We start from the raw sequence: 24,954 nt of genomic DNA on the forward strand, positions 1-24,954 counted from the left end.
TTAACTTTCTGCATGATTTGATATGTATTCTTTAGGAAAACTTTATAACTTTTTAAAACTATTATCTGAGCTATACATGAACACCATTATGTCACAAACAAAAGAAAAGTTATTGCAGTAATGTACTCTGGGTTCTTTAACAATTCAGTAATTAAACAGCGTAACCTTTATAATACCACTTTTTTCATTTGATAGATTCTATTAATTGGCTGACACTCATTTTTGATCATTTTTTTCGGTAAATGTATATAGGGGTATTGTAAAAACTAGTTAAAATATATATTAAGTATTCGATGTGTCTTTTATCTTTGTTCTACAAAAAAACCTATGTATTTTCCTACGTTTTACATTAGTGACATTTTAAAGAGGATATATAAATGAAATTTTATTTATTTGAGTATAAATGCAAGATATTTTCTGTTTGACAATTTCAAAAATGTCTAAATGTTATTGCCTGTATGATAAAAGGCACGGATTCTTTTTACATAATGATGACAACACTTATTAGAAAAAAATCTGAAAACAAATGAATTAAATTGGTTTTTTTTTAAGTTTACATGATAATGTCTATTTTAAAGTTATGCACCGTAAATAATTAAACAGAACTTGCGCATCAAAGACAATTAAAAAATATTCTTATGGAAACCAGCAACGCCTTCCTGCCTGAGCACGCACGTTATAGTCAATTTCATATTAAAATGCGTTAGTGTGATAATGATATCTACATGTTATATTCATCAATAATAGTAGAATCCACATCCTATTTTCATTTCTAGAATATATTTTCTTCTATTCCATACAAAAGAAAAAGAAAAAGCCTGTTTTGTTAGTATGCATTTGATTGTAAGCCATTTTGTTTTCTTTCTATGAATAATCCGTCATTTATTTACATTTTACAAAGTTTCCAGAAACTGCTTTGGCGATTAAAGAAAGCTCAAATGGCTCAAAATAGATCAAACCAGGAGCTATAGACACGCAGCTATGCTATTTCATTTTGGGGCCCTATATCGGGCCCTATTGCAATAAAAGTTTCACCATTGAAGTTTAAGGTTGAAGTTCAGGTTTCATCGTGAAGTTGTTGTTAGCTCCGTAGGATGCATCTCGGCTTTCTGCTAAGATACTACCCAACTTAGTTGTTACACTTGCTCAAGTACATGCCAAATAAAACCTTTAAAATCAAACAAAAGTTCAACAAATTGTATTTTAATTGGTTAAAAAATAGTCCATGGTATTCATGTACAAGCGTACGTTCGGAGTTCCGAGACAACAACTCGAACTGACGCACGGAAGTTCCAGCACAAACATTCCGATGTAATCGAAACTAACGTGCGGAAATCAAAAACCAGTTAGACCGACATCACACACTCTGCTATTTTGCGGGGTTCCAGTAAAGTTAGCCCAGACTACTGTAGAATCATTAATTTTCGTGGGGGCCAATTTTCGTGGATTGCTGAAATGTTATAGGTTCGTGGGGACGTAATTGCGTGTATTTTGTTATACCTACAAAATGAAATATGACTTTATAACCCTAATATATTATTCGTGGAGGATGTTAATTCGTGGATGAGTGGTACCCACGAAATCCACGAAAATTGAGCCACCACGAAATCTAATGATTCCACAGCAGTTATTTACACATTCAGCTTAAAGTGAAGGTTCTATCAGATATCTATAAGTTTGTTAAGAATTCATTGATTTTAATATTTTCATGTAACACAAGCTGTATAAAATTAACATTTTAGTGTAATACAAGTCAATATTCTCACTTTCTAGAAAAATCAATGTGATTTATCTTTTATCTCAATAAAAAAATTCAACTAAAACCAAATGAAAGCATTGGATTTTATAATGCATATATGACTTATAAAAACAAGTGTTAAATCAAATTGTGTTCAGAATAGGAGTATATTCAATATTAATCCAATCATCTTTCAATCACCTTGCAATTAAAAAAAAATCGTTATGCTAAAAAAAAACCAGTCACATGTACAATAAACACCATTATTTGCACCTTATAATAACGTAGGAGAGTAAAAGTAGTGTCTAAAATTAAGAATCACACATTTGTTTCGTTAAGAAATTATATTAAAGGGTTTTTTTTTACCATGAACTGTAGAAATATCATCGGGTATGCACATTTCATTACACAATCACCCACATTCTCATAATGATTCTAATTTCAATGAAGAACCAGAGGACAATTTCATTTTAATACGCAATGTACATGTACTGCAATATTCCTTTTCTCGAAATGACCTATGTTTTTTTTCTTTCAAAGTTATGACCCAGTAAATGAGTTTAAAATTGTTGTCGTTAAACTGTTGTCTAGTATAATAACTCGGTTAAATGCTTACCACACGAAAAAGTGAAATAGATGATTTGTCATTCTTGTTCAAAGGTTGAACATATCAAACTGGCTAACCTATACGTGTTCCCAATACTTTAATTGATCGTTCGTAGCGCTGTTACGAACCTTCCGGGTTGCGTAATAGTTTTTGTTACCTGACAAAGCGTTTAGCGGATACGCTAACCGCTGAGAAAAGACCATACACCAAAAACCTCAACATCATACGAACCCTGTGTGTGTGATAAGTGTGTGAATCAAAGGAAGGAAACGATGTATAATAGCAAGTAAATATGACATTATCTATTATAAAGTCAACAAACTTGTTATAACGTTATTTTTTATTAAACCAGCCAAAATGCCAATATGGGACTTGCATTCGAAATATGTATTGCGATATCAGTTATGCATTTTACAGGTAATACACAATTTAAGTTTCAAGTGTTCTTTGTTAAATGGACCTTTAATTTGTCATTTCATCATTTACTTCAAATACATAAAAATGAGCTTTTGTAATTTAAGATGTATGTTGCTTGCCACAAAACTTCTCTACGACAAAGGACGGTGGATACACGAACTTAACTGAGTATGGAATTCCATATAGTGGAGCTACTTTCATCACTTTTAAAGTGCGAGCATGCAGTGATGCTTATATTGCGTTAAGCTCCCCCCCAAAAAAGATCGTCATAGAACTAGGTAGATATAATAACACCCAGTCGTGTATACAGGTATATCCACAAGGTGAATGCTCCGCATCAGCCAGCGAGCCGGTGTTAGATTGTAGAAAATATCGTTCTTTTAGTGTGCATTGGGGAGACAGTCAAATCCTTGTGAAGAAAAGAGACCCAACGCCCGATGAAAACATATTTCTTAGTCTTCCCTTGAATTATACTCTTGATGACGTAAATATAGGAATATCCACAAGATGCGGGCCTTTAGGAAATTGGGTTTTTGAAGGTATAGGTTCATTTATTTAGTAGTTACTGTAAACCAACGATTATTCACGGCGACTTTATTTCGAGATTTACCTGAAATGCATTGGTTTGCGACGACCGAATTTCGCGACCAATCCTTATCCAAACCTGTTTTATTATTACAACTTTATATGGCAAATATTGGTTCGCAAAAAGAATTATTTGCGACAATGAGACTTGCAAACCGCAAGAAAATGTCTCGCACGCGAATAAAAGTTGGTTACAGTTATAAAGAAAAAGAAAATTGACATTGCTTGTGTATTTAGACAAATATAAACTATTGTCAAACTGATATCTAAACCACCACAGATATACCGCCCATTGCCATAAGTGATCCAAACGAAGTGCCGCTAATCAGGTCTAGTTCTATTGGAACGATCGTCTCATCATCAGGTATGTTTTCACTTTTTCAATTTTTTTTTTCTCCTGTTCATTGATATAGATGAACTCCTCGGTTGATAATCACAATGCCATGTTTAAGTATTGTCTTGAAACTAAAACCACACACATACATTGGTCAGCGTTACAAGAATGCCAACATCAGTAACAGAGATCGATATTACCTTTCTTGGATAGAACGCAACCATCAGTAACGCCAGTTGATGTTACTTCTCTTGCATATAACAGACGCTATCACAGTTCTCCTTAAAGATAGGTTAAAGGTACTTAAAGGTATTAGACTCTAGATTTCTCATATCTTTGATTTTTAAATTTAAATTATATATTTTTAAAACCAAGGGCGAGGAATATTATAAATATAAATTAATATTTTTAGAGTTAATTACAAATGTAATAAAACTTTCTTTCACTGGACTTATCGTATACAGATACATACTAAGATTTCAACATCATTTAGAAACCCTGACGTGTACCTGGGCACAAGACACACCTGTTATTGATATCTTATATTTTCTGTGTTAGTTCCAGGGATTTTCTTAAGTTCGACAGACAATAGACTTTAACGAGATATACACAAACAAATAAAACCATGTCTAGACAAACAAAGCCCGATGTAACGAAGGTAGTTTTAAAAGAGTTTTTCATCTTTAACATGTATCTACATGTAGCAGATCTAGAATTAGACCTGGAAATAATTAAAAATGAAAAAAAAAATCTTGAACTGCTTACTAAATCATGTATTATTTGCTTATTTTCATTTTGTTGAAAGGGACTTGGACACGATTTGACATTAAATTTTCAAATTTTATTTTTCCATTCCCAATGTTTATACTAATAAATATAGAAGTTTATAATGCTATGTACAAATTGAAAAGTCAAATATCAAGTTATAAGCAAGATACAAAATTCATAATTCTTTGTTTTGTAAACAAAGCTCGATTATAGTCATTTTTTAAATATGTGTTGTATTGGTGTAATTTTCAATCAAATCAGATCTAGAATTAGACCTGGAAATAATTTAAAATGAAAAAAAAATTCTTCAACTGCTTACTAAATCATGTATTATTTGCTTATTTTCATTTTGTTTAAAGGGACTTGGACACGATTTGACATTAAATTTTTAAATTTTATTTTTCCATTCCCAATATTTATACTGATAAATATAGAAGTTTATAATGCTATGTACAAATTTGAAAGTCAAATATCAAGTTATAAGCAATATACAAAGTTCATAATTCTTTGTTTTGTAAACAAAGCTCGATTATAGTCATTTTTTAAATATGTGTTGTATTGGTGTAATTTTCAATCAAATCTATCTTTCTTTTGTTGATAATAGTATTTATGAAGATATTGAATTAGTTTAAATTGTTTTTGCATGTCATTTTGTCTAAAAAATTGTAATTCTCTACCTTACATTTTTTGTAAACAACTGCAAGACTCGAGATTTGTTTACATAACAACCACTTCTTACCTCTGTATCTCGCTTGTAACTTGACTTTTACATTTAATATTTTGGTCAATCATTTAAAATGCACCAGTTAACCATTTTATACATACAAAATAAAATAAAAATTGATCTTAAATCGTGTCTAAGTCCCTTTCATAATCGGAAAGACTTTTAAAAAAAGAAAAGAAAAAACCATGGTCGTACTTAGTTTGTGTGAATGCGTGTACTATTACGAAAACAGATTCTAAATACCGGATTGAATATTGGATCCGGTTCAATGAAAATTATGAATTTAACATCATGTGCTAACAGTCATACAACTGATAGTTTTCGACTATTGAACACCTCAGAGACTATTTTCATTCGGCGTTGCAGTGATAGCTTGCATTTTATTTTCATCGAAGGTTTATATAATGTATGGCTCTATTTTAGGCAATTACATGTTGTTAAAATCACATATAATGTATATTTATTTATCTCTCAGTAATACATGCTGTATGTTCTATCAGTTTCTGTATATAATTGATATCTGTAAATTCGTTTTCAGGACCACAACGTGAACTAGTTTGTAAGCTAGTTGTGCTCTCCTGTATAAATGAACGACATTGTTATTGTTATTATTATTATCAATTTTATTATTATCATTATGTATCGTTTAGTCAAATATTACATATCAATTACTAATGAGAGAGAGAAAAAAAAAAGAGAGAGAGAGAGAGAGAGAGAGAGAGAGAGCTTTAGCTTGAGCTTTCACCGATTAGTTTATAATAGGAAACAAACATACTCTAATATAATTTATATGCAGAATTAAAGACAGGGACTGTGCTCTCCTCTAGAATAAATTTGAAACAAAAAATAAAAAATGATATTTTGCAACGGCAATTAATATATGTTCATTAGAGCGGTGTTGATAATAGCAATTTGTGTTCAATGTAGCGATAAAGTGTTTACACAAGCAAAACTTGGGTATTGATACCTGTTTCTGCATGGTGTATGTCGACAATAAAAAATGCCTGAAACACCCCCCCCCCCATTTGGAAACTATATCATCACTCAAATCATCCCCCCCCTTCCACCCTACAAAAGATCTTTTGCATTCAATTTACGTATTCAAGATGAATTTGTACAGCTTGATCAACGTTTGCATAAACGGAACTTAAAGATGGTGTAAAAAAAATTAAAAGGAGCGTAAATGCCACTTGAAATGCTTAAAGGTGGCTTAAAGATGGCTCAAAAGTGGCTTAACAAAGTTTGGACATTAAGGATCTATACGCTTTAGCATAAAGGTGATATATGCTTTAAGCCACATTTAAGTCACCTTTAGGGACCCGCTAAAAGATGGTTTTTCGCCCTGTGTTTGATCAACACAAGAGAAGTAATGACGATCGGCGTTACAGATGTTGGTGTTTTTTACTTTTGTTTATATGTTTAGACTAAAAAAAAACCCTAATCTTACTGTTTAACGAATCTGATTTAATATTCTACAGTGACATGATTAAAATGATTCAATATGAGGAAAAAGTGTATACTGGCATTGTTTTATTTCTTCATTTCTATGTATATTTCATTAAAACAATAGATGGTACACGTGGTTTCAATAAGAAAAATAGCCAATTTCTTTTAAACGTGTACTTTAATACCCCGATTTTTTTCAAAAGGGATTTGTTTTACTCAACTTGTATTTTTTCATAAGCTTAAAAGTATCGTAAAACGGGTAAGTTCTGTGGTAGTTTTTTTTCTTCGGTATTTTGCGGGTATGAAAAAACCGCAGAAAATGAAATTGCAAACTAAACTTTTTTTCTTGATTATTCACTTATTGCGATGATTGTCGTATCTACCGGTTTCAGGCGGGTTGTATTCTCAAACGTGGTCATTATGTTACTTCATAGTCTGTACGCGGAAGTTATCACTAATTTACTCGTAATATAATTTCAGAATGGAACAGTTCCAAAATTTCCCATTAACTATATACATGTTTGTTACCAGGGATGTCTTTTCTAATATATATACATATATATCTGAAAAAAATACAGATTCAAAATCAGGATATTTTCTCTCAGGTAAATCAATCCACCTATCGATCAGCACGCGTAGATAATGTAATTCAAACGCTTGCACGAAACTCATTTGCTTTAAAAAAAAAAATGTTAGATAGACATTGACCACGCGGCAATTACCGCATCTAAAGTGATCATGTAATGGGAAATTATAATCGAGAACAACACCCTCATTACTCAGGCATACTCTAAAACCTGGCTTGGCCTGCCTTGGCCTCTTTGGCCTGGCCTGGCCTCAAAGTTGGCCTGGCCTCACTTTTTGCCTCAAAATCAGCTTGGCCCGAAATTGTGGCCTGGCCTCAAAAATTGGCCTGGCCTCAAATTTGGGCTCTACAAAAATTTTTGGCCTCAATTTTTTTTTTTTATATTTTCTTTATATATTTGATGATTTCTATTGATTTTTTTTATTGATTTACTTCCAATCCATATTAAACATCTTTAGTTACTTGGTGGCTTTAGTGTCTTACATGTATAGTGAAAGTATTTTAAAAATAATAGGTACAATTGAAAATATACTCAAATATAAAAGTACTAACAGTGTATATTTATGACAAAAGGTATGTCGAGTAATCCATTCTAATTGATTTTTATTCAGCCTGTTTGAAATTCTTTAGAACTTAAGAATGGGATTTTTACCCTGCCATTGTATAACCATGGCATGTTTTTCTCAATATATTTACATCAAACTGCTCTCAGGATCAGACAAAATCTGTGTAACTCATCTTTTACCAACGACTTGTTTGAGAAAAAAATATTGGTAGAGGCCAATATTTGTTTTAACCAACACCAAAGGTAACAAAATGTTTTGCTTTGTTCAAATTCTGATAATGACAATTCCCCATTGTTTCCTAAATATACAAGCAACATATGCATGAAACTCTTCTCTAACCAGGAGGTGATGATTAATGACCATCGCTGAGTCAAGGTATCGGAGGATGCAATGTTGCAGTTGTTCACAAATGCCATTAATTAAATTAGACCGTGTGAAATTTTAATGATAGGATAGGCAATGAATCTGACCCCAATGTAGCAGATTAGTGACAGAAAAGATTGATATTGAATTTCTGCTGGGTAGGGAACTTTGGGCTTGATCGGTGTGGACAGGTAATGTAAACAAACTGCAAATTTTAAAGTGCATTACAATGTGATAACAATTGAATACTATGAACCAGTATACAAAAGTTTTGGATATCAATCAGGTATGTCTCTTAAAATGGTTAATTTTTAAATGGGAGGGGGAGGGGGTGGCGACTCTTAGTTTTATAGTTAATGGCTTTGGTATTGGCATAATCCATTCCTTAACAATAGTAAGAGCAGTGCTGTACATGCATGTCTAAGGAATTGTCTGTGATTTTAAACATGGATTAAATTAATCAAATTTGAAAAATCGGTCACTTGTCGTATCTATTTTTTCATATGATTATTCTTTAAACATCAAAAAAGAATTGAATTGTAAGTTTCTAAAAGAAATCAATAAAAATTCAATCTAAATCTAAAAAAATGAGAAAAAGAAAAAATTTTAACTTTGAGGTCAAAAATATTTGAAGAGGTCAAATTAGGGGCCAGGCCAAAATTTGAGGCCACGCCAAAATTTGGGGCCAGACCAATTTTGAGGCCAAAAATGAGGCCAGGCCAACTTTGAGGCCAGGCCAGGGTTTAGAGTATGTCCATTACTCATGGTAGCGGCGGTAATACCCAAGCGAATTCCCGAAACCGCATAAATGTTTGATACAATGTACATGTCTGTACATGTATACTATGTTGTATGTATATTTTTGCGGTCTAATGCAATCGCAGAAATTAGAAACTCAGAATATAATTTGATACTTTTTGGGGTCTAAATCGCAAAAATTTCGGGCCGCAGAAAATAGCAGTTATACGGGTTTTTTTAATAATAATTTATTTTAAAAAAAAAACATAATGCTTAGTTCTTTATCGTATATAATGGTGATCTAAATAATGTATGTGGTGTTATAAAAGGTTTCATTGTACCCGTATATCTTCACAACTTTTGTATGACTAGTTGGAGTGTTTCTTATCGCTGGGATGGTGATTTTTGTCTTACTGAGCTTGAAGTACTGTAAGAGAATTGGTAAGTAAGCTTGAATTTTATTAGTTCTTATCATGTAATAATACTAAACGAATTAGAATAAAGAACAGCATGTTTAATAGCTAAATGATTGTCGTCTTCTGAAGAACTTACAAAGTGCTAAATGAATAAAAACAATAAGTTTTACATAGGAACGCTGCCCAATAGTGTTCATTTTATATGACACAAAAACACATAATAACAATAATAAAGACACAGTATGTAGAAAATAGGAAAAGTTTCTTTATTAAATATTTTTTGATTAGGGGTTAATGGTACCTTATGATACAAGTCTGCCCAACAGAGCGTAACATATTATTTCAATAACTACACATATACCTTTCAATTCTCTCTACGTTAAACTTTGATTTTTCTCAGTCACTTCACATATTATGTACAATCTTTGTATCTTGTTCAAAAGAACAGCCTTCGGCTGCAAACTCGAGCTCACTTGCATGAGAATACATAAATATGTCTGCTAACAATTTATATAACATGCTTTTTTGATACCAATTGTTAGACAATAGTTAATCACCTAATTGTCTACAGATTTTTCGCGTTCTTTTCGATTACGACAAAGAGCACAGATTGGGTTTAAACCGGTCAGCAGAATGCACCTTCTTTTTAGGCACCTGATCCTTCTTCTATCATTTTAGAGGTCCGTGTTGCTCTGCTTTGAATTTGTATTTCGTTTTGATGGATTTTTGAGATGGTCAACAATGTTATTGTCATTTTTCATTCCTGACATTGCCAACAAAAGAAGCAACATCTCGCACACTCACTTCAAATGTTTTCACTTCTAATATTCCATCTTTCAAATTCCTCAAAAACCTAATTAACTACAATGTAATCTTATCAACCAGTACAACTTGCGACTGAACATTCTTAAGTTTTACTATAAAAAAAAAAAAAACTGTTTCCAAGCATGAAGTGTTATCATAACAAACCCCTCCGTTATTGGAGATCTCATGTATTCCTGACTGCAGCACGGGTGTCTCAGCTGAAAATCCGCAGCCCCAGGGTGGGATTCACCCGGAAAAAAAAAATGGCCTCCGCAATGATAACTATAATGGATTTCTTTCGTAATCATTTTAAAATTTGTTTGATTTATATAAATTGTATATACTTATTTATCCATGAATATTTTGACAATTTATTGCTAAAATAATTTGCTACATCAAATGCAGTTTATATTATTTTTAAATGTTTCCCTTAAATTTTTAGACCAATCAGCAAGCTCTGACAAAAACACATATTATGAATCAGAACAACAGCACAGAGTGGATCAAGTAAGCGAGCATCGTTACAACTCCTTATCAGTCATAACTCACACTTACCTTGAACTTTGCTAACAACACATTAAACCGACCACCGAAACTCAGCAACGGCCTGGCAAATCGGGCAGATCAAGAACTCGCAAAATGGATGTTAAAACTCTTTGTGAATTATGAAATGATATGAGTGTCAAGATTTAGATATTGATTTTTATTTACTAGTTTTCTAAGAATTTGCAACGGTTTGTAAATCGACTTATACATCAAAACTTACACTCGTGTGTCTTACAATGCATAATAAACATTTGTAGAATAAAAAGCAGTACACTGTTATGTTTCCCATGGTTAATTATATATAACTCAACTAACAAAATGCACTGTTACATTGCTACACTTAAGGTTACTCTTATAATGACATATAACAAAAAAATATTGATACATTTTGGACGATGGCGCCACTTAATGATATAAGCAATATACGTTTTGTGGATGCATAGTTGGCAATCACTGTTGTTTTCTTATATTGTATTCAAAATAGAAAATGAAAAGATTATGAATAATGGCGTGAAACAGATAAATAAAAAAGGTACCATCATATTTAAACAACATATATACAATCTGGTTTTCATCAGATCGGTAGGCTTCAGGAAATGTTTTAAAGCATTTTTAGGAATGTGCACAAACGTATTGTATTATAACCAATTCAATAAAAATAATATGATTAATTTCTTTATCTTTTACTTAATTTGAATAGAGTATTGTACCTAGAAGTTCATTTTTGGATCCCCACTAATGTTTAGTTAAGGAATTTTATCAGAATTTTTTTTACCATGAAATGTAATATTATCATATGGTATGCATATTTTCATTATAAAATCACCGATATTTTCATAATGAATACATTTCTAATTCGTAGAGAACCAGAGGACAATTTCATTTCAATAAGCAATGTACATGTACTACAATATTCTTTTCTCGAAATGACTCATGTTTTGTTTGGGTTTTTTCAACGTACAGATGAAGTAAATGAGTTTAAAATTGTTGTCCTTTAAGATAATGTATTATTGCTTAACTATATGATCAAAACCCAGTTAAATGTTTGCTTCATTAAAAGGTACACTCGCTATATCAGTTTATGATATATGACTTGTCATTTTTGTTCAAAGAGTTGCATATATCAAACATCACCAGCGTTTAGTATTCTCGATGCTTTGATTCATCATAAAAAGCTTTAAGTTTTTGTTTCATGACATAAAGCGTTATGCTAATACGCTAACTGCTTAAGAAGGACACACATCAAAAACCTCAACATCATAAGAGCATTATGTTTGGGATACATATGTACATGTAAGTGTGTGAATCAGAGGAAGAGAACAGGATATAATAACAAGAATATATTACATAATCTATGATAGAGTCAACAGCCTTTTTTTACGGTGTTTTTGGTATCATACCAGCCTAATGCCAATGTGATATATATTGTCATATCAGTTATGCATTTAACAGGTAGTAAGAAAATCACATTTAATCTGTGATTTCGTTGGTTTTATGTTAAATGAAACTTTCATTTTTTTTAAAATATCATTATTTACTCAATATACAGTATATAAGATGTTTTTTTAATTAAGATGTATTTTGGTTCCAAACACGCCTATCTACGTCGAATATATATAGATACAAATACTCAGACAAGTATGGAAATCCATCCAATATATTTACTTTCATTGCTTTCCAAGTGCAAGTATGCAGCGACGCTCATATAGCGTGAAAGTCCCCAGCTAACGGAGAACCAATCGAGATCGTCATAGGTGGGTGGGTAAAGAGTCAATCTTGCATTCGGCGCACTCCACAAGGCGAATATTTCGCAATAAACCTAGGGGGAGTTTTAAATTGTAGAGAATACCGCTCTTTTACTGTGTATTGGGGGGACGGACAAATTCTTGTAAAGAAAGAAAATACTACAGTTAGGAAATCAAGCATGCTTCTTAGCCTTCCTTTGAATTATAATCTTTATGACGTAACAGTAGGAATGTCTACAGAATGCAGGTCTTCAGGAAGCTGGGTTTTTGAAGGTATATCTGTTTGTTTAGCAAATATGGGAAATAACATTAATAAAGTTTTTGTGCTTTGACAAAAATATTTTCAAACAGACACATTCCTAAAACAAACAACCACAGATACTCCGACAAAATAAACCACCACATATACACCGACAAAATAAACCACCACAGATACACCGACAAAATAAACTACCACAGATACACCGACAATGGTAGTAAAGTCGATCACGTCTAGACCTTTTGTAACGATCGTCGCATCAGATGTGTTTGCATTTATTTAAATTTCTCCTGTGCATAGATTTAGATATACTGATCGATTGAAAATCACCATACCATGTTTAAGTATTGTCTTGAAATTCAAAACACACATATACATTGGTCAGCGTTACAAGAACGCCAACATCAGTAACGGAGAACGACTTTTTTTCTCTTGGATAGAACACCAACATAAGAAACGGAGAACAACTTCTTTTCTCTTGGATAGATCGCCAACATCAGTAACGCCAATCAATGTTTCTTCTCTTAGATAGAACGCCTACATCAGTAACAGAGAACAACTTTTCTTCTCTTGGATAGAACACCAACATAAGAAACGGAGAACAACTTCTTTTCTCTTAGATAGAACGCCTACATCAGTAACAGAGAACGACGTTATTTCTCTTGCATAGAACGCCACCATCAGTAACATAGAATGAGGTTACTTCTTTTGTATAGAACACCAACATCACTTACAGAAAACAACTTTACTTCTCTTGGATAGAACGCCAACATCAGTAACGCCGATCAACGTTACTTCTCTTGGATAGAATGCCAACATCAGTAACGCCGATCAACGTTACTTCTCTTGGATAGAATGCCAACATCAGTAACGAAGAACAATTTCACTTCTTTTGCATAGAACGCCTACATCAGTAACAGAGAATGACGTTACTTCTCTTGGATAGAATTTCAACATCAGTAACAAAGAACAATTTCACTTCTCTTGGATAGAACGCAAACATCAGTAACGCCGATCAATGTTACCTCTCCTGGATAGAACACCAACATCAGTAACAAAGAACATCTTCACTTTAATTGCTCTTGGAGAGAACGCCAAAATCAGCAACAGAGAACGACATTATTTTTCTTGCATAGTACACCAAGATCAATAACATCGATCGCCGTTATGTCTCTTGCATATGATCAGGTTTTATTTTATAATAGCTATGAAATACAGGATTTTTTTGCACCCTTGATATTTACACGTGCCTTTATCACACCCCCGTATCATCACCCGTAATATCGTACACTTATAGGAAATATTACCCTCTCTGCCCAGTGTTGAAACAGAAATGTTGCATACCCGTGTGATATAAACCTTAGGGGTGTGATATAAGATTTATATAACACACCTCTCCGGCAATTACGAATGCTATATCACACCCCTTTCTGTTAATCATCGGCTATTATGACGTAGAGTTCGGTATGTGTCATTCAATTCCAAACTCCGAGTATGATGTCAAACAGTACGTCGACGTCAACTTAGTATACAAACAGCTGGAGCAAAAATTCCAGGAAAGTTTATCAGAGATGGAATAAATAGACACGAATTGATTTGTTAGCATATTATTTCGTTAATATCTTGTATAATTTTATGTTAAGAAAATCATAATATATTAGCCCTTGGTCGCTGTATATCAGTCCTCAAAACTGACAGCTCTCGGGCTGATATATAGCGACCTCGGGCAATATAGGATGCGATATAAAAATAGCTTTGTAATGATCTATATATCTCACCCTTTTTCACACCCTTAATTACACCTTTCCGGAACATTTTTGCTTTTTTTATTCAAAAAACCTAACCTCGTATCTTATTCTATTTTTTTGTGCATACATATATCTGAGGTAGAGACGATGATGTCATGATTTTAAAAATTTCAGTATAGATGCCGTCACAATATAATTAAAAGTCGAAAATAGGCGATGTGTAGATAAGGATAAAGTAAAGTAGTTTTTCCACATCAAAACGAAAATTAAGCCTTCTGAATTCAAATATATTGTAAAAACAACAACACGTGTCGGACCTAGGGCTGTTATTGGGGTTTCGGGTTGATATGGGATGGGATACAGATTTCGCCATGAATTATTCTCTATTTATTTTACCAGTACATCTATATCTTCAAGTTTTTGAAAGACTACTTGAAGCGGTTCTTATTAATAGAATATTGATTGTCGTGTTCCTGAGCTTGGAGTACTGTAAGAAAAATGATATGTAAGCTTGTATTTTAAAGCTTTTATCATTAAATAATACTACATGTAATCGTAATGAATAATCGATGATTAATTTCCCATAAAGACATTTTTTAAGTGTATGTGACCTGAAGATTTAAGACCAAAGCAAATATATTATCATTGATCAGCCTATCTGAATCTTTGTGAGTCATCATTGGACTTCTTATCAAAAAAAAGAAACAACAGCTCAAATGTATAGTAAAAGATTATTTACTTACTTACTTACTGAGAAGTACAGGGCGTTCGGATTTCCGCGCAACTGCGTTCGGAATTCCGCGCAACTCTGTGAAGCTCTGTCATTGTGAATGTTAGTTAATGACCTGATTTGGTGACTGATTAGCTGAGCTAAGCTAATCAGCCACCTTTCATTTAGCTTTCAGTAAAAAAAAACCAGTTGAAATAATAGTAGATCATCATGTGCTTATCGAAGCACTGGTGTTTCAGGTGAAACCTGTAACTCGACTCCCGCCAACCCCCCCCCCCGGTGGGGTGGGATAACAACACCGCTGTCGTGGAGAGAAACATACATTTAATACAATTCTTTCACAGACATTTTAAAATTTTTGAGTGATATTCTTTGTAAATACTTATTTATCTTTAATTTATGTTTTTAGAACAATTTATTTTTATTCTTACTACTTTAATTTATTATTTTTAGATGACTTAATTAATAACACTGTACTATAGCATACTTTGTAATGTTTTATTTTGAATTTTTAGACCAATCAGTGAGTTATGAAACAAACACAAACTATGAATCAGAACGACACCACGGATTGGATAAAATTAGCAAGCATTGCTTCGACTCGATATCAGTCACTACAACTCACACTTACGTGGAACTTTGATAAAACATATTAAACCGATCACAGAAACCGAAACGGCGTGCCAAATCGGGCAGGTCGAGAAATCGTCCAATGAATGTTTGAACTGTTCGTGATTACTAAAATAAGTCTATCCAGATCAGAATATTGATTTTACTTACTAGTTTTCCAACAATTTGCAACGGTTTTTAAGCCGACATATATTACATTATTGTTTTAATATACCATGTCGGTTATTTGATATAAATACACTGTCAATGAATAGATAAGATTAAATACAACTTAAATGAATTAAAAGAAATCTAGTAGAGGTACCCAAAACTTTTACCAAATTATAGGAATAGCTCTTACGTTCAAGATACAAATACAACAAAAATCAAGTTTTTTAACACAAAGAGACAATAGTCATTTAAGCAACTATCATTTACGACATTTCGATGCTAAAGAACTGGGTACGGTAAACAGCAAAATCGGCCTTGTTTTCAAAGTTAATGAAATTTTGAGTGAATTATTTAGAAAATTAAACGGTTTCAAAACAGTTTGATTTTTGAAAATATCTTTTACGGTTTCCATATAATAGTTATCTAAACATAGCATTGTTTATAGCTATTCAGTTAACCAAAAACGTCATGACGTCATGAAATGTATTGACAACGTTCTTCAAATAATAATTATAACTAGAGCAAAGCTCGTTGCAAAGCAACGAGTGGGTCTTCCGTTAATATTGAAAGTAAAGCTTGAAGTTCCTGTAAGAAGCAAAATTCTCAAAACAATAAACATAAGTAACTAAGACAAAAAGAAAAAAATCGAATTATTTTTAGTACGAGGTAACAAAATCCGAATGATTCTTAGTACGAATTAACAAAAACCTTATCGATTTGAAGAACGACTTAGAAAATACAAATCCGAATGTGTAATAGTACGATTTAACAATTATCGAATAATTTTAGGTACGAGTTAATTTATTTCTGAACATAAAACTATTTTCTTAACCAAGAATGTGGAATCAAAATTTTCGGAAAATCAATTTTAAAACCCCAATATCTCTGTAGTGCATTGTCTGATTTTAAAACGGATTTCAGCGTTAGATTCAGCTTAAAAAGTTCTCTTTTTTTGTCTAATGATTGGTATTAAATTATCGCTTAGAAAAGAGTTATTATAAAAAGACTGTGTAGCCTTCCTGGCCCCTAATTTGATGGGTCAGCCACTTTTTCTTGATATCGAATAAGAGGTCTCGGAATTATAAACATATCTTGTTCAACAAAAGTTAACAAATTGTTAACCGTTTCAAGATATCTGACAACTTTGGTTTGGGGACTGACCCTTGAACTCCTTACCGGGGCCACCAACAACAAAATGTTAGATATCATATTATTAAGAACATAATTTTGAGCAACTTTTTTTCAACATTGCTTTTCAAAATATTTTTCCTTTTTCAGATATAAATGATCAAAGTTTTGAATGTTTGGCCCCTTAAAACCCCTAATTACGTAATTAAAGACTTAGATATGGTACTGTATAGGTAAACATCTGTACAATGAACATTTTTGCTTCTATAATTAATAACAAATTATTTTTCAGTTATGAGTTTTTGTAAAAGGAATTTAATGCCTCCTTGGCCCCTAATTTTAGGGACCAGTCCCTTTTTCCTGATATCAAATGAAAGGTTTTGCAAATATAAACATATTTTGTTCAACAAGTGTTCACGAATTGTTAACCGTTCTCGAGATATCTGAACAATTGTGTTTTAGGGACCGACCCTTAAACCCCTTAATGGGGCCATCAACAAAAAATATAAAGAAAGCATATTGTACAGAACATTTTTTTGAGCAACTTTTGTTCTACATTGCTTTTCAAAATATTTCTCCTTTTTCAGATATTTGTGATAAAAGTTTTGAACTTCTGGCCCCTTGAAACCCCTAATTACGTAATATATGACTTAGGCATGGTACTGCATAGATAAACAGCTCTACAATAAACACTTTTGCTTCTACAATTGATAACAAATTATTGTTCAGTAAAGAGTTATTGTAAAAAGACTTTAGAGCCCTTTTGGCCCCTAATTTTAGGGGCCAGCCCCTTTTCATTGATATCAAATGAAAGCCCGTGAAATTTAAAACAACTTTTGCATTACATGTTTTGACAAAATATGTATACGTCAAAAGATATTGCAGAAAAAGTGGAAAAATTTCGTGAAAAAATTTGGTGCTAATTTTCAGGTTCAGGCGAGCTTCGAGGCCTTGAGCAATTTTTATAATTGGAAGCATGGGGGTACATCGACAGACATTCATCTACAATCCCTGAAAATTTCAAGCTTCTATCTCGATTAGTTATGGAGGAGATGCGTGGACAAAATGACCCTTAAAAATTTACAATATTCTCAATACCTGAAACCGGAAGTGACGTCATCATTTGAAAATTTTATAATATGTAGCACCAATCATGCTCTATCAGTCATTAACATTTTGTTCAAATCGGTTGAATAGTTTTTGAGAAATAGCGCTCCAAAAAAGTCAGAAAAAGAAAAAAAAGAATAATAAAGAAAAAGAAACCGTAGAATAACAAGAGGGTCTTCCGTTGGAAACGGAAGACCCTAAAAAGGATGTTCTGGTATATAATGTAAATAAAGACATATTTAATCCATTATTTCTTTGCCTTTTGCAGTAAGGAATTAATTATGTTTCATGTTATATAAATTTATACATCATCATCATAATAGTTTGCATTCTCTCACCAGAGGTCGTGTTACGCAACTTTCGCTTGCACCTCTGACAATGTACAAGATTAATGTGCAAATTGAGACGATGGGCAAAATGTATTTAAAATGAATGTAGTTTTTTTTTTTTTTATATCTAAATCAATTTAAATGTCTAATGCATGTGAATATCTTTCTTTCAAAGTTACTGTATAAGAGCTTTTTAGCCGAGGTAAAAATTAAAAACTGCATGATTACATTATCTAGTTTGACGGATTTTTGAAAAATTGAAAGGGCAGGTTTTGCCCGCTCCAGATTGATCGCTGGTTTTATAGATATCAGCAGCAGTGTCAACTCCTATAATCTTATAAACTTGCCCACAATGCTTGTCCTCTCTTTAAGATGATTAGACAAGAGAATGAAAACAGCAATAACACGTGCCTGTCATCCTGTTTTGAGCATGTGACATACTATTTCTCCAGTGTTGACAGAAGTGTAAGCTGTACAAGTAATAGCCTTCCAAAAAGCTTGCTCGACTAAACAAAATAATTCAAGGGCTACCATATCTTATGACAATTTTAATTTTCGCTGTTGTTCATAAATTCATAAACGGAAGTAGAAAATTCAGTCTTTTTCTTCGATATATAGCTTATGGTGTTCCGATAGGGCCACTTCGACCTTTGCAATTTCGGGCGAAGATGCGAGGTTGCGAAGGCGAAGGTACGAAGGCGAAGGAGCGAAAGTGCGAAGATGCAACGGCGAAGCGCGTAGATGCGAAGGCGAAAGTGCGAAGTTGCGAGGGCAAAGGAGCGATACTACTATCACTTTTTCGCCCTCGCAACTTCGCATTCTCGCCTTCGCACTTTTGCCTTTGCCTTTTTATGTTTTCTATCGTTTAAAGATATTTTCTTTAAGCTCTCTATCGTTTAAAGATATTTTTAGCTGTATAAAATAACATCTTTGGCAGAAGATTAACTTTTGAGAATTTATTTTCAACACCCTGCGCAGATCAATATTTTCATGATTTCTAGTGGAGAGGGGGGGGGGGTTCCGAGGGATAATTGTACTAGTCGGGGGGGGGGGGGGGGGGGGGGAGGTCCGAGGCATATTTTGGTATTTTACTATGTGAAATCAATAATACTAAATTTTCCAGGGGTGGAGGGGGGGGGGGGGGGTAGGTGTCCGACCCTCTCTTCATTACTGTGTGAAATTAATTTTCCGTGGGGGAAAGGGGGGGGGGGGGGTCCACGCCCCTCTCCAGCTCATCCGTGCATGAAAAAGGAATGTCGCATAATTAAATTAAAATGGTAATGTGTTTGAACCTTGATGTTGGTTTAAGGTAAACAGACAGCTAATAAGTGACGGGAGTCTGGAAGTGTATGTGTACACATTATTGCGGACATTACATTTTATGAGGAGTATATAAAGATTAGGCATAGTGAGCATCAGTTAACATATATGTCATATAACACAGTAACATATTAATAAACTTTCATAATAAGCACGATGGCCTATAGCGCATGGGTATCAATAACATCTGAGATTAATCGGCAAACCTCGGGCGAGTGCGGTGCCTGCAACAAATTCGATTCCATTGGAATCGACCGATACCTCATGCTGAATGCAATAAAAAAAAAAGACGAAGGCGAAAGTGCGAAGTTGCGAAGGCGAGAGTGCGAAGTTGCATGGGCGAAAGAGCGATAGTAGTACCGCTCCTTCGCCTTCGCACTCTCGCCTTTGCATCTTCGCACTTTCGTTCCTTCGCCTTCGCACCTTCGCAATTTCGCCTTCGCAACTTCACACTCTCGCATCTTCGCCCTCAAGGCGAAAGTCGAAGTGGCCCCATCGAAACACCATAATAGCTGGAGCATGTACATATATATTATTTGAAATTAATTTAGTTCATTATTTCAAATGAATGTATCAAATAATTGCATGTAAGCTTGAAAGATGAAGCAGTTAAATTGTATTTGTTATATTAAGATGGAAAATCAAAGGCCTTTTTTTTTCATTTCCAACGATAGGAAAGTAATAGAAACAGTTTTTGTTATTCAAATATTTATAAAGCTGAATGTGAACACACGGTGTGCTTTGGGGTACTCTCATGATCCCGTTCACTAATCGGCACGCAAACATTATGAATTCATGTGAAGTTATCGCGCGAAGACCTGCTTTTAAATTACCTAACACTCAAAGGATTATATCTCCAATGTTTTGAATAAATCCATTGGGAGGGGGTCAGAAGATTTTTTTTTACATTTGTTTTGTAACAACTATATATATTATACTTTAGATTGAATGTTTTAGAAGGAAGTTATCGAAGAAACACTATGCACACTTAACTACTAATCGATTAATGTACATTTAGTAAGACACTATCAAGATATTATCAAGATGAATGAAATCGATCAATTGATCAAAAATCTGGACATACCCCTGCTCGGCGATTTAATTCCTCCAGTAAATATTCCAGCGACATGAATATATATTTGACAATGTTTTAATCTGAACTGATTATTTTTTGTTAATAATGATAACCCAACACAAATTATTACCAACATTCTACCGTAATAGATAGTTTAGATCGATCAAGAAATAATTAACGCAAGACATCCGTGAACGATGTAAAAAAAGTATTTAATGTATTTTCTAGAATTAAAGTTGTCATTTAAAAAGCTAAACACAGCTAGATCTATCCTTAGTTTTGAATTCCTACATTCTCGCAAAATGTTGTAATTTTTTTTAAATACTGTAGAATATAAATGTACGCGACTAACCTCTAGACACATGTCCCGTTCCAGAGACTAATGACATCCATGTACTAGTAAATTTACTGGGCACTTAAAATGCATGCATATAGGAATATGATCACTATTATATTTTTCTTGTGAAAATATTTGTTTTAAGTTTGATTTAATTACTTCAACAGGATCGGCAAACATTCAGTGTCTGATTTACTAGTATATATTTCTAATAACTTTGTACCAAATATATAAATCTACACAAATATAATGTTTTGAATCTGACTTCAGATTTGATAATAAAACTGTTTTGAAATTTTAAATGTATCTGTATGAACTCTCTCTCTCTCTCTCTCTCTCTCTCTCTCTCTCTCTCTCTCTCTCTCTCTCTCTCTCTCTCTCTCTCTCTCTCTCTCTCTCTCTCTCTCTCTCAGCTACTTTATGACGTCATTTGTTTACACTTGTTACGTCATTTATGTAGAGTACAACGACACACAGATAACTTTATATTCATTAAATAGCAAATTATAAGAAATGTTGAGGTTTTAAAAAAAAATTTCTTCTTATATATGTATCCATCCTGAAATCAATATTGTATATTTGTTTTTACTACACAACAATGTTGACCATTTTATCTGCAATACACGTATGCAATTGTGAGTAATTCAAATACACTGTGTCTAAGGACTAATAAACTAATAAAAATACTCCAATTTTTCCATGGAACGGTTTTATTTTTCTTTAATTAAAGTCAATTGTCAACATAAGTCAATTTTTACAGTTAAGTATTTTTTTAGGCAATGTCATATTAAAGAAACTCATCTTACGTCTTAGCTAACCAATGAAAACATTCATTTTTTGTGCATCTTGAAAATAGAAAAAAATAAAAAACGAAAGTGGCCGCAGTCTTGTACATATTTTTTTCCGTTTCTATGTTAATAAGCAGTCTAAAATTGTGCTATTCTGAAATATTGGTGTATGTACTCGAATGCGGCCTTTTAGAAATATCAGATCAAACATTACAAAAACCCATATATTTTACAAAATCCGTAAACAAGGTCCGGTTTCGGAGTTTACAATTACCAAACGCACGTGAATTTTAGCAAACGAAAGTTACATTCATGCATGGGGTGTCCTACATGAATTATTCCGGCGAACATTTTAAAGATATCATGTGTTTGATTTTTCATATTTCAACAGGGCCGATATGTTATACTTAGCGTACCCAGTTCTTTAATCTGCATTTAAGAAAATACTCGGCAAACAATAAATATGAATGCTTCTTTATCTGTTATATTTACTATTGTTATACTTTCATGTTAAATACTGAAATCTGATTGGTTAAGACGCAGTTAATAATATTTTCTATTACCCTCAGTGTTAGCAACGCACTTAGCAACGGGTAACATTAAAAAAATGTTACATGCGCGAAAATTATGCGCGTACGGTTCGCTGTACAATACACGTTATTCCTATATAAAAGCAGTAAAATTTTCTTAAAAATTAAGACATTCAGTATAACAAAATAAATAGTGCCTGTTTGGGAGGATAACAGTTGAAATTGACACCCCTCGAAAACCATTGTCAACCTCCGCTTCGCGTCGGTTGACAATGGTTTTCTCGGGGTGTCAATTTCAACTGTTACCCTCCCAAACAGGCACTATTTATATACGATTGTGGAATCATTAGATTTTGTGGCGGCTAAATGTTCGTACAGTTGGTGGGTACCTCTCATCCATGAATGAACATCGTCCACGAATTAAGTAAATAAGGATATAAAGTCTTATTTCATTTTGTAGGTATACGGGAATACACGAAATTACGTCCCAACAAACCGGTAAATTTCAATATTAGTTATTATTATACTTTCATGTTAAATACTGAAATTTGATCGGTTTAGACGCAGTTGGTAATCCGTTCTGTTACCCTCAGCGTTAGCAACACACTTGGCAACAGGTAACACAACATATTGTTACTTACGCGTAAATGATGCGCGTACAGTTTGCCGTATAATTCACTTCATTTCTATATAAAAGCATTAAAATTTCCTTTAAAAATAGGACATTCAATAAAATAAATAGTGCCTGTTTGGGAGGGTAACTGTTGAAACTGACACCCCTAGAAAACCAATTTCAACCTCCGCTTCGGGGTGTCAATTTCAACAGTTACCCTCCCAAACAGGCACTATTTATATATTATTGGAGTTTGTGTAACATGTCGAAACATGTCGAAAGTCAAAGTAAATAAATTATATCGAACTTAAAAGTATTTATTCTAGAAAAATAGGAACGGAAATCAGTTAGTTTCAAAGCTTTATATGCCATAGTACACGTTAACGCTGTTTTTGCGATTTGTTTATTTAAATACTTTAGTAACCATAATTCTTAGATTTTATTCATGACCAAAGTGTATCTCATACAATGTTTTCTTTTGTACAGCTCATCATACTGACAAACATTTGGTTTAGTGTACAACATAGACATAATGTTATATTTCTTTTTCCTACTTAGAAAATATTCATTATATACCGTACTTCAAAAATATTCATTAACTAAGGCGTTTATAGTTTTAATAAAAACACCAATATTCAATTGTAAAACGTGGGGAAAATGTGATTATTGAAATAAGATTTGAAAATGAAACACGTCAAAAATTAAATTAATTTTAATAAATTTATCATATGTTGAAGTTAACATTGAAGTCTATGAGAAAAATGCATTTTTAAATATATTTCTTTTGTACAAGTAATTTTCTCACATTTCTCTTGGTAAAAAGTTGCAAAAGCTTTCTCTGTCTTCGAATATGTGAAAATAATTCATAGTTTACCATACATATTTTCAGAAAATGATTTTTTTAATTTTCCTAAAGGGCAGACAACTCTTTAAAAAAATTTAAGTGCAAAAAGTTCATGCAATTAACTACATACCTACACCCAAGTTTGGTTTATGTCAGCCTCATCATACCTTCAAAATATGTATTTGATGTAGGATAGATCAATCAAAATTGTTAAATTCACCTTAGTTATGGATGGACTACCTTAAGATATTTTATGCATAGATAATTTCTGTTAAGTTCGCGAGAGTTATCTTTCCTGCGGTATTGTCTAAGTTATACAGCATCTTCATATATGGACACAAAATCAACGTCGCCGGAAGTAACCAGTGAATTTATTCCGCGGTAAAATCTTGGGAGCGTCATTTTAATAGCGTGGGTTCTCACTTCTTTCAGGACGCCGATAGCTAAGCATTGAACATTTTCAACGCGATCTGTAAACCACCTCCACCCCTCCACCTTCCTTTTTCATGAACATGTTTATAAAAACGAAATATTCTTGTGTATTTTCTTTTTTCTTTATTAAGCATGGCGCTTTCAGACCACAAGGATTATGTTTTTGATAAAGTATCTAATCAATCACATCATTGATACATCAGTAATGGGAGTTATGGATTATTTTAGTTGTTAAATATTATGGCATAAAGAATGAAATATTCATAATTTTATGATTAATTTTATGAACTTATTAATTATTGTTATATAATTATCTATTGTCATTTTCCTGATTATTTCAAACCAAATTTTGTTAAACAATAAAGTCACAAAAGTGGCGGAGTGCAACATACATATTTAGTATGTGATACTTTGCTGTACAAAGACGAAGGGCTCAGGTGGTTCAGTTTCGAGCGGATAGAGATTAATTATTTCATTAGTGAGAAATAATGCTATATGCAGTAATGGTCTATTTTGAAAATTATCAATTATGGATAAAACAAATTAAAACT

General features: G+C 32.9%; 1 protein-coding gene across 3 annotated transcripts; it reads left to right on the forward strand.

Annotated features, from left to right (window-relative positions):
• The first annotated feature begins 1,883 nt into the window (after positions 1-1,883).
• Positions 1,884-11,746, forward strand: LOC105329134 (uncharacterized). 3 transcript variants are annotated; one of them, XM_011430307.4, is made up of 5 exons: positions 1,889-2,762; positions 2,867-3,301; positions 3,628-3,711; positions 9,245-9,313; positions 10,535-11,741. In XM_011430307.4, the coding sequence occupies exons 1-5, from the start codon at positions 2,711-2,713 to the stop codon at positions 10,660-10,662; spliced, it is 768 nt and encodes a 255-aa protein (XP_011428609.3). In that variant the 5' UTR covers positions 1,889-2,710; the 3' UTR covers positions 10,663-11,741. The 3 variants fall into 3 exon arrangements, with proteins under 3 accessions (XP_065927126.1, XP_034334213.2, XP_011428609.3); XM_066071054.1 differs by lacking the exon at positions 2,867-3,301 and having other exon boundaries at positions 1,884-2,762; positions 10,535-11,746; XM_034478322.2 differs by lacking the exon at positions 9,245-9,313 and having other exon boundaries at positions 1,887-2,762; positions 10,535-11,743.
• The last annotated feature ends 13,208 nt before the right edge of the window (positions 11,747-24,954 follow it).

The sequence above is a fragment of the Magallana gigas genome, chromosome 9 (assembly GCF_963853765.1).
Source record: "Magallana gigas chromosome 9, xbMagGiga1.1, whole genome shotgun sequence".
NCBI lineage: Eukaryota > Metazoa > Mollusca > Bivalvia > Ostreida > Ostreidae > Magallana > Magallana gigas.

Excerpts from the sequence above, each read along its gene's own strand:
- LOC105329134 (XM_011430307.4), top strand. The coding sequence starts at position 2,711 with ATGGGACTTGCATTCGAAATATGTATTGCGATATCAGTTATGCATTTT. Across the intron at positions 3,712-9,244 it reads AACGATCGTCTCATCATCAG|TTGGAGTGTTTCTTATCGCT; the intron begins GTATGTTTTCAC and ends TTGTATGACTAG. Across the intron at positions 9,314-10,534 it reads GAAGTACTGTAAGAGAATTG|ACCAATCAGCAAGCTCTGAC; the intron begins GTAAGTAAGCTT and ends TTAAATTTTTAG.